We start from the raw sequence: 11,535 nt of genomic DNA, 5'->3' as shown, positions 1-11,535 counted from the left end.
ATTTCAGTTTTCCAAGGTTAGGATGGTGGTGGAGAATCCTCCAAAATGGCTACTCATCTCAAAGAGAGAGAGAGAGAAAATGCGTAGAGCGTTCATTTCAGTTTTCCAACATTAGAAGGTCCCAAAATACCTTCTGAATTCAAAGAGAGATCGTGTAGAGCGTTCATTTCCAGTTCTTCAAGATCAGAAGAAGAGGGTCCGCTTTTCAGAGACAGCGAAGTGCAGACTTCAGTTTTCTCCCTCCCCAAGAATAGAGGGTCCCAAAATGGCTTTCCATTTCAAAGAGAGAGGGAGAGGCGTTCATTTCCATTCTCCAAGATAGGGTCGTCTGCTTTTTCCCAAAATGGCTTCCCAATTCAAAGAGAGAGAGAGAGAGAGAGAAAGGGTGTGTAGAGCGGTCATGTTCATTCTCCAAGATAGGGTCGTCAGCTTTTTCTCAAAATGGCATCTCCCCATTCAAAAAGAGATCGTAACCAATATTTTCCAGTTTTTTCCAAGATGGGGGGGGGAGAAGAAAACCTAGGATGGAATAACACGACACACAGAGAGAAAGAGAAAAAAAAACGCCATCTTGTCATTTTCTGATAGGGTACCGGTGTTCGAATACTTTTGTGACCGACTGTACAACCAATCATATGCGGCGATTACCAAGAGCAACCCGAAGACGGTTAACGACAGGAAATCCCTCAAGAATAATAAGAAATCTGTAAATAACGAGAAAGAAGATCAATCCTCCAAAAATAAACGAAAATCAGTAAACATAGACACAGAAGAACAATCCTTTGAAGAATTCACCGGGTTCATTACTGAAATTTACCAAATTTACCAGCAATACAAGCAGGCTTCTAACCCCGACTCCAGGCTTAATACTTCAATGACAGCACTAAAGATATTCATCCAGAACGAGCATGAATAATTACGCCCATACGGCTAATCCAAATACCATGCAACATATTAATTATGCCAAGTTTATGTTTTATAATAGTAATGGTATTAAAAATAAAAAAATTGAAATTCAAAACTACATCAACCAGCACAGTCTGGATGTTATTTTATTAAGTGAAACCCACCTCAAACCGAATGACAAATTTAAAATTCCCAACTACAACATCTATAGATCTGACCGTCTTCATAACCGTGGTGGTGGTACAGCTATTCTCATGAAAAAATTCCTAAACAGTACCATCTTTCCTCTTCCCCTTATGAGCTTTGAAGCAAGTGCATGTATTTTGAACAGTGACAATAAAGAATATCTCATCATTGCTGTTTATAAGCCACCCAACAATAGCCTCAACACTCAAGATCTTGACTATATTCTCAACTTAGGTTATCCAACTATTATTGCTGGGGACCTAAATTGTAAACACGCTAACTGGAACTCCAGGCGAAATAATCCAGGCGGAATTATTCTTAATAATTACATCATCAACAACCCTGATATCAAAATTTATGGTCCAGATGAACCTACGCATCTTCATCAAATCTCAAATACTTCTGATGTATTAGACATCTTAATTACCTTCAATGTTCCTCAAATACCTTTTCTCCAAGTAGATAATGAACTTTCTTCAGATCATCTACCAGTACGCTTCACTTTATATGGCTTAAAGCATGGTCTTCCGCCTATAAAGTGTCGCATTAATTGGGAAAACTATGCTTATCACCTTGAAGAAAACATATCTGCTACCACTAAAATAACTAATAACAGCGAAATTAATGATGCCACAGTCTATCTTAGCAGTAAAATCAACGAAGCCATCAACCACGCCAAATTTATTCCAAAACAGACTAATTATACACTCCCACACAATATTAGAAAGAAAATTACAGAGAAAAATAGACTAAGAAAAAATTATCAACGTTCACACTCCACCCAAGACAAAAGAAGATTTAATGCTGCCAATCGAAACCTCAGAAAACTTATCCAAGAGTACAGAAACAATTGCTGGGATAACTTCATTGAAAGTCTTTCGCACACCGACCACTCTGTGTGGAAAGTTACTAAAGCTATCCGAAGCACTCCCTCCAATATTGGACCCATTCTTGATGATAATAATACCAAAATTTACGATCATAAGAAAATTGTCAACCTCTTCGCTGATAACTATGAACAACAGTTTAATATAAATAATTTCCCACACCCGAATGATATCAATATTATCAATCACGTGACCGATTTCCTCTGCAAAGATCCTGAAAATCAAAACAACCCGACTTCTCCCAAAGAAATACAGAAAATTATAAAGAAACTTAATCCAAAGAAAGCATCTGGATATGAAAATATCACTAATAAGGCCCTGCAATACCTCCCAAGGAAAGGCATCGTTCTTATTACAAATATTTTTAACGCATGTTTAAGACTTAATACATTCCCAAAAAATTGGAAACACGCCATTCTAACTGTCATTAAAAAGCCTGGCAAAGCTGGAAATCTCACAAGTAACTTTAGACCGATCAGTCTTCTGCCTGCGATTGCCAAACTTTTCGAAAGGCTTATCGAGTCTCGACTCACCACTTTTATTAATGAAAATAACATCATCAAAGACCATCAATTTGGATTTCGCCAGGGATTCTCAACGACTCAGAAGATCGCCCGAATCGTAGAATTCATAGGCGAAAATTTTAATAAAAAGGAAGTAGTTGCTGCTATTTTTATGGATGTAGAGAAAGCCTTCGATAAAGTTTGGCATCACGGTCTTATCATCAAGCTGATGAACTATAATTTCCCACCTGCCATCATCCATCTAATCGCTGATTTTTAAAGAACAGAACTTTTCAAGTTAAGATTCAAGATAATTATTCTACCACAAGAAAAATTCACGCGGGTTTACCACAGGCGTCGGTAATTTCCCCGCTTCTCTATAATTTATATATTAATGATCTTCCTAATATTGAAAATATTCTCACTGCATGCTATGCCAATGACACGGCACTTTTATGTCACTCACTTAATCCATATCATGCAAGAAATAAATTACAGAATGCCATTAATTACATTTCACCCTGGTTTAAAGGATGGAAAATTAAAATTAACCCCGAAAAATCAAAAGTGATTTACTTTAAAAAAGGAAATATCCCTCAAGACTTAGAAGAAATTACAATGGACGGACAAATCGTGTCACGTGACCACCAAGTAAAATATCTAGGTCTTTATCTCGACCAGAAGTTAACTTTCAAATTTCATGTTAATTATATCAGAGACAAAGCACAACGTGCCTTAATGAGCATATACCCTCTGATGTGCAAATATTCGAAGTTAAATATCAACGCTAAAAGAACACTTTATCTACAGGCAATCCGACCCATAATTCTATATGCCGCTCCGGCGTGGGCAGCTACTGCACGTTCAAACCGAGCAAGGCTTCAAAATTTTTAGAGTAAAACTCTCAGATTCCTCTCGAACTCTCCTTGGTTCGTTAGGAACACTGTCATCCATAATTCTTTAAAGATTTTACCATTAGATGCTGAATTACTAAATATTACATTCAAATTCTACGAAAAATGTGATTCCTCCACTCACGAAGTTATTAAAAACATAGGGGAGTACGACTATCTAATCGAACAGCCGCATAAACGGCCCAGAACTATACATCATAATGTTAGATGGTAGTTCTTGTATATATTTTATTATTTTCAACTATTTAATCTAGATTTTGTTTCATCTTTATCATCCTTTTCATCTTACTAATGTACGATACTGTGTCAAATATACGATAATGTGTAAAAGATATGCCAAAATTTAGTTGCTATTATAGCTTATCCAACGAAGACTTCATCTGTGGCCGATATAAGTCGCCACCCCTGATCAACTTCTTCACTACTGAAGACTTTGCACTTTTATTACAAGTGCACAGGACTTTTCCAGTTTATGGAATTTAACGAACTTTTACAGGTCCTTAGGGGATTGATAAACATGTAGTGGTAAAGGCCCTCGGGTCGAACACCACTTAACGAATGATGATCTCCGATCTCCGATGTGTCAATGATCATATTGCAAGGAACTCCATCGATATTCCCATTAATGGACAGTCCGTTACTGTTGCCACTCACTTTTTTTTTACTTTTACAATGCTAAGGAGGACTACTGACCGGGAACAAGCCCTTGCAGTATGATGTCCGCCCTGCAGACATTTATTAAGTCTAAATTAAAAAAAAAAAAAAAAAAGAGTACAGAGTCACATCTAGATAGGGAATACAAAGGACTACCTTGAATACATATGACATTCCTGATAGTATAGGTTACAAAAAAAAAAAAAAATAATAATAATAATAAATAAAAAAAATACTTAGAAGTACAAAGCTGCATTGATACAAAACTGGTAAAGGTAAAACAAAAACAGTAAAATTTAAGACTAACATTGGAATTTCAAGCCTGCAGTTATACATCACACTGACTTACTATTATACACTTACTATAATTCCTCACATTACAACATATTATGCAATATATTACTATAATACTGAAAAACACACTAACATAGTAAAACTGATACTACAAATAAAACACACTATATACACTGCTCGTATCAGAAAAGTACACACTGACATAGTAAAGCTGATACTACAAATAAAACACAACATATACACTGCTCGTATCAGAAAAGTAGACAATTCTGTACATGATGCTGTACTGTAACTAAAGAACACTAGACAATAACCTTTGGAAACAGTCACAGTGAAATTAGGAATATAATATATTGTAGCAGAGTTATAGTTTCCATTTCCTTATTTTCCGGTGCTCTTCTATCCGTTCTTTTTTTTTTTTTTTTTTTTTCAGGGTGACATTTTTTTCCTGCAATCCCCATGTACACATCGACCTATTTTTACTTAAAAAATAACATTCCAGAATTGCACAAAAATGGCTCTGCGCACTCTCTTGACTTTATCCATGTACACATCGACCTATTTTCGCTTAAAAAGTCAAAGAAAATTGACAAAAATTTAATTCTTCTTACTCTTGTAAAAAGCGCTAAACAAATAAGCGGGCGATTTCTCTCCCCAAGCAGTGGGTGATTCTGCACTTTCTCCGAATTAAGTACAAACAAGTAAGAACATATTAACCAAAGATCGTGGATGTAACAATACATATTCTTTGTATTAACCAAGTCAGTAAGAGTAAGAAGAATTTGATTTTTGTCAATTTTCTTTGACTTTTTAAATGAAAATAAGTCGATGTGTACGTGGATAAAGAGAGTGCACATGCACAATGCCATTTTTGTGCAATTCTGAAATTTGTTTTAAAGTGAAAATAGGTCGATGTGTACATGAATACCGACTTTGTGCAATTCTTAAAAACGCGTGAAGCAGTGGAGGATTCTGCACTTTATCCCTTAATTCTTTACGATATGGCAATAGAAATTTCCGCAAAGAATAAATAAATGCAGACGATAGATCGGCGCACTATGGATAATTTTTTAAATGCATGAAAGTTGAAGAGTGAAATTTCTAAGTCTAAAAATGACCGAGTGGCCGTTGTTATTTGCCTAACTTTTATAGATAAGCAAGAATTTCATGCGTTTCTATGAAGACTGTTTACGGTACAGCTAATTTAGATGATCGACTATTACCGTCATTATTTTATTATAATTCTAACAGCATTCACCTTTCTTTTAGCTGTTTCTAAGTGGTCTCTAATTAATTAGTATCTATAATTAAGGAGTAGTTTTGATATCAGCACTGTATATCAATGAAAATTTCGGAAAAAATATTTTTAACATGTATTCTTTTCCCTTGTTTTCTGATCTGTTCTCTTTTATTTATATATATATGTGTGTGTGCATGTGTGTAAATATATTCTTTTACTTTTAGATTCTTATAAAATGGATTGGATCCATTGTAACAACTGTTTTCAGCTACCTGACAGTGCAAAAAATTTTGTTTTGACTAACTGTGGGCATATTTACTGTTGTGATTGTGTGGAAAAATGTAAGAATTTATTTTCATTTTTCCTATAAAATATTGAAATAAATACTTATAAAGTAATATATGTTATTTACTTTCTACATTTAATATTACATAACAGTTAAGGACCCTTGTATATTTGTATTGTTCATCAATTTTCTTTTTCCATTTTAATTAAAATATGGTCCTTGAATATTGTAATCACCATTTATATTTTATTATTTACACATAATATCAGCTGAATGATTTTATTTACTTCATTAGTTATGAAATTTATGGTATAAAATGCATAAAAATATCAAAAAATGTTCATTTCAAATTGATGTTAGTTTTTTTGCAATGGAGAAAAGACTTTTTTATATTTTTACCCCAGACGAAGCGTGCATAGAACGAAGCATGTAGTATTATAAGAAGAATACTCATTTAGTATTGTTCTTATAAACTAAATCTAACAAAATTTTTAATTTTATCCTTATTTGAAAAAAGACAAAACACTCTCACTTAATTTGGTTATTGTCAATTGATAGTAGAATGCTTTGTTCCTCTTGATAAGTCAATTTAGCTGTGATCAATAATAATAGCTACTAATAACAATAGGACTTTGGATTTTGAATTTAATATTTGGAATTTTTACGTTCAGAGGATTTTTCTTTACAGATTTTAAATAATTCTACTACAACAGATTTCAAATATTTTTTACTACAATATATCTAGATAACTTTGGATGACTTAAAAAAGTTGTTTAAAAATACTTAACTAATGTTTTTTCTTATAATTCATAGCATTAATTAAATTTCTTTTCCTTGAGATGATATATAAATATCTTTTCTAATAATAAATTATATATATATATATATTTACTAATGTATTATTTAGTATATTAGCTCTTTTGGTAAAGGTAGTTAAAATTATATTGAAATAACTTATAAACATATTTAAAAAATAAACCTTGAAAAAATTTTCAGAATGGAAGCATCGAAAATGAATCAAGAATAAATTGAAAGTAGAAACTTTTGCAAAGGTATAATTAAAATTGAAAATGTAATCAATAAACTAAGTAATTATTGTCATTGACCGGAAATTGGTTGACTTTTCAAGGGGAACAAAACAACTCCCGATCAATTAACAATAATTAATAAATGCAAGGGTGTTTCGTCTTTTACTCAAGTAAGAATTATTATGCGTAAAAGGTATTTTAGTAAGGTGAGTTCAAGCTAAATTAGTAGTGTTTAAGTGAGAGGAATTTAAGTAAAATCACAGTCTAGAATTCAGTAAGAAAGTGACTGTTCTGTCAAGTTTTAAGAATAAATTTCAAAATTGTGAAATATTGTGGTAAAGAGTGAGTAGAAGTATTTTCTTACTTGAGTAAAATGCCCCTAACAACTTCATCTTTAATCATGGTAACTGGTGTAAACTTCGTAAACATAATGAACAGACTGCAATATTTGCAAAAAAAAAAAAAAAAATTAGCAAGTAAGAAAAGGTGAAAAAAATTGTATTCACATAAGCCAAAAGGTAAAATTAAAATTGCATGAAAAGGAAATCTACATAATATGCATAAATAGTCAGAAGATGAATTAATTAACTTACGCGATTGTTAGTGTTTAAAGTGAGACAGGTCCGTTACTTTCTTCGTACTCAGAATAGATATATATATATGTAATACAGTCAAAAGTCGTTAATTCGGACACCCATAATTCGGAATGATCTATAATCCAGACCTCAAAACTAAAAACTTTCTGCGCATGCGCCGCGTTGACACATGCGCATAGGCGTTTACGCGTGAGCGTAAGACCCTTTACGACTGCGCATATGAGTTTGCGCAAGTGCAGAATACGTTTTCGCGTGCGCGTTTTATTATAATGGACGTATAAGCTAAAATTATCTAATTATCTATTTCAGTTAATGTTGATGATTGCGTTGTTCCTTAATTTTCGAATTGGATCCAGCTTATTATTTTTTGCAGACTGTAAGAGCAATTTTATAAAAGTAAGCTTAAACTTTCGATTATATCAAATAGAATTTCCAATATATATTTGTTAATATGTAAAGGATCTAAAGTGAAAGTATGTTTTGAAATCCGAAATCTGTTTATCAATTTCACGCTGCTTCCGATAAAGTAAAGAGAAAGTATTATCACATAAAACAAAGCAACTTAAACAACTTACATTGAAAGAAATGTTTAATAAAGTAAGCAAATAAATATTAAGTTTTTTTTTTTTATTTTGATATTTTTTAGATTATAATTGTTCTTTATTTCATAAATTACGGTTTAATATTTTTAATTTTATAATTTCTGCATGCCATCTTACCAGATTTAAACTGATGATCTATAATCCGGAATCGCCGAAGTCCCGACGAGTCCGGATTAACGACTTTTGACTGATATATATATACATATATGTATGTATATATGTATACCCAGAGAGAGATAAAATAGAATATATACAGAGAGAGAGATACAGATAGAATATATATATGGAGAGAGAAAAAGTAAAAAAAAGGTGCTTTTTTAGTACAGTACAAAGTGTCTAATCTGGATGTCCATTATCCGGAATGATCTATAATCTGTACCTCAAAGCCACAAACTTATGCATGCGTGTAATACGTTTACACATGCATGTAAAGCATTTACGCATGTGCGTTTGATTTGCACGTTCGCTACACATGCGCATAAAACCAGTAAACCGTTTACCCAAGCGCTTCTGATAGTGAAGAAAGTAACAGAGAACGTTAATAAAAACGAAAAAATTTCGATTGACAAGTTAGTCGGTATTCTCGACACAGCAATTACAGGACCTTGAACAGCGAAACTTTGTAACTGAACAAGAAATTATGTAATTATGTCTTTTAATAGAATTAAAGAGAAAGTACTAGCACAAAAAATGAAGCTTACGAACAACTTACATTAATAGAAATATTTCCTAAAGTAAACAAATAACTATTAAGCTTTTTTCTGTGTAAATTTGGATACCCTTTAGATCATAATTGCTCTTTATTTCATAAATTATGGTTTCAAATTTTTAATTGTACAATTGCTGCATGTCATCTTACCAGATTTAAATTGATGATCTATAATCCGGGAAAACCCCTAATCCAGAATCGCCGAAGTCCTGACGAGTAGGGATTATGAACTTTGTACTGTATATACTTTTACAACCTTTTACTTACTTTTTGTTTCTCTCTCTCTATATATATATGTGTGTGTGTGTATATATAGAGGGAGAGAAAAAGTTAGAAATTTAGAACAAATTCCACAAAGACAAAAAAGAAGTGAAAATCAAAACCAGTAAATTTCAAAATTCCTGTAAATATGTAAAATTAATGAAAATCAGAAGAATAAAAAAATATGAAGTACTAAAACCTCAAAAACACAAAAACCATAAAAAATACACACAAATATAAACCAAAAAAAGAGGCATTCAATCAAATCTGATATAACGTCATCAAGAGAAGGATACATCAGACTCAATTACAGTCCTCCTTCCACTTGAAGACCACTGCATTTCTGTATCCAAAATTAGCTGATGAACTATTGTAAAGTATTTAATTATAACAGTTCATCTGAAAATTTTGAAGTCCTCCCCAATGCAGTGTAAAAATTCCAGTGTTGAGTCAAGCAAAAGAATTTAATTACACACTTCTTACTGAATTTAAATTGAAAGTAAGTGGAAATACAAAATTACTAATAAATAAATCATGAGCATGAAATTAGCTTACTCAGAGGACGAAGAAGCAATCTGCTAGAGAAAAATACTAAACAGATGCATGTGATAAAGGCCTCTTAGTTGAATAAAGTAAATAATTAAGTGTATTTTTTCACAGAATGTAAGATTAAAATGTAGAAATACAAAATCTGTTAGTAATTAACAGAAAACACTGTGATCAGACAACTTGGGATAATTTTGTTTTAAATAAAAATGTGTGATTCTCTTTTATATATACAGTCAAAAGTCGTTAATTCGGACACCCATAATCCGGACCTCAAAGCTACAAACTTTCTGCACATGCGTCGCGTTGAAGCATGCGCATAAGACCTTTATGGTTGCGAATGTGCGTGTGCGCATGCGCAAAATATGTTTACGAATGCGCGTTTAATGTATAACGGATGGTATAAGCTAAGCTAAAATTATCTAATTCAGTTAATGTTGTAGATTGCGTTGTTCCTTAATCTTCAAATTGGATCCGGCTTATTACTTTTTGCAGACTGTTAGAGCAATTTTATAAAAGTAAGCTTGAACTTTCGATTATGTCAAATAGAATTTCCAATATATATTTACTAATATGTAAAGGATCTACAAAGCGAAAGTATGTGTCGAAGTCCATTAAACAAGTGTGGAATTTCTGCAAAAAATGGATAAAGACTTTGTTTCTTAACCATTCTGAAATCTGTTTATCAATTTCACGCTGCTCTGCATGTGTGTGTGGGGGGGGCAGGGAACGTTGCAGCGCGCTATGAAATGGAAGTTGATCTGTCAGCACTATCCTTATCTTCCAGCCAGATGTTTTTATTTTATTTGGCTTATTATTCCTTACTAAATATAGTATTTCATCTGGATGTACTCCATCTTTGATATGATTTAAATCAAATTCCTCATCATTATAATTCACTTCCGATAGCGAAGAAAGTGACAAATTAGTCGGTATTCTCAACACAGCAATTTTAGGACTTGAACAGCAGAACTTTGTAACTGAACGAGAAATTATGTCTGTTTATAGAATTAAAGAGAAAGTATTATCACATAAAAAACGAAGCAACTTAAACAACTTACATTGAAAGAAATGTTTAATAAAGTAAACATATAAATATTAAGTTTTTTTTTTTTTTTTTGTAAATTTTGATACCCTTTAGATCATAATTGTTCTTTATTTCATAAATTACGGTTTCATATTTTTAATTTTATAATTTCTGCATGCCATCTTACCAGATTTAAACTGATGATCTATAATCCGGAATCGCCGAAGTCCCGACGAGTCCATATTAGCGACTTTTGACTGTATACTTAAACTGAAAAAAGTGCATTCAATAAGGACATAAAAAACATTTCCTGCGCATAATGCTGCTAAGATGTAATTTGTAAATATAAATTAGAATTAAAATTAACAGGCAAAAGAAAAACAAAATAATATATAATAAATTGAGCATATTAATAGAATTATAAATTTAAAAAAAATTTAATTAGGAAAATGGAGTGAAAATAATATTTGCTGAACCATATTAGTTAAATATAGCAGTGAAAGTGGAAACAGTTGTATTATCATCCTTAGACTCTTACATTATCAAGAGGAGGTAAAGCCTTGTTATGATAATGAACTTTTTCCGGGCAAATTTATTCTGTTTCTGTAAGCGTAAAATTATCTGAAGCACTGAATTAAAAATATAAATATTTTGGTATCCCTGAAAATTAAGAATTCCTTCCCTACAGAACAAATCTAATCCACACAAAAGTTATGTTCATTAGTATCGGTCCCATATATGCAAATACAGTCAAAAGTCTTTAATCCGGACTCGTCGGGACTTCGGCGATTCCGGATTATCGATTTTTCCGGATTATAGATCATCAGTTTAAATCTGGTAAGATGGCATGCAGAAATTATAAAATTAAAAATATGAAACCGTAATTTATAAAATAA

The 11,535-nt window shown here is 32.2% G+C and overlaps 1 protein-coding gene across 10 annotated transcripts in view; it reads left to right on the top strand.

Moving 5' to 3' along the window:
- The first annotated feature begins 4,959 nt into the window (after window positions 1-4,959).
- narya (RING finger protein narya) overlaps window positions 4,960-11,535 on the top strand; it is a 213,841-nt gene continuing 207,265 nt past the window's right edge. For 2 of the 10 annotated variants that reach the window (XM_085820190.1, XM_085820192.1), the window contains exons 1-2: window positions 5,167-5,537; window positions 5,809-5,925. In XM_085820190.1, the coding sequence (XP_085676316.1) occupies window positions 5,522-5,537; window positions 5,809-5,925 (133 nt within the window). In that variant the 5' untranslated portion in view covers window positions 5,167-5,521. Of the gene's footprint in view, window positions 5,116-5,145; window positions 5,538-5,808; window positions 5,926-11,535 lie in introns of those variants that run through there. The other 8 variants (XM_085820186.1, XM_085820188.1, XM_085820189.1 and 5 more) reach the window with 7 other exon arrangements.

Source organism: Stegodyphus dumicola, chromosome 7 (genome assembly GCF_044657685.1).
Source record: "Stegodyphus dumicola isolate Sdum_Otavi_A_Nest chromosome 7, ASM4465768v1".
Classification (NCBI taxonomy): Eukaryota; Metazoa; Arthropoda; class Arachnida; order Araneae; family Eresidae; genus Stegodyphus; species Stegodyphus dumicola.
Note: the sequence above shows the minus strand (reverse complement) of the source record. Positions and strands in the feature narration are given on the sequence as shown.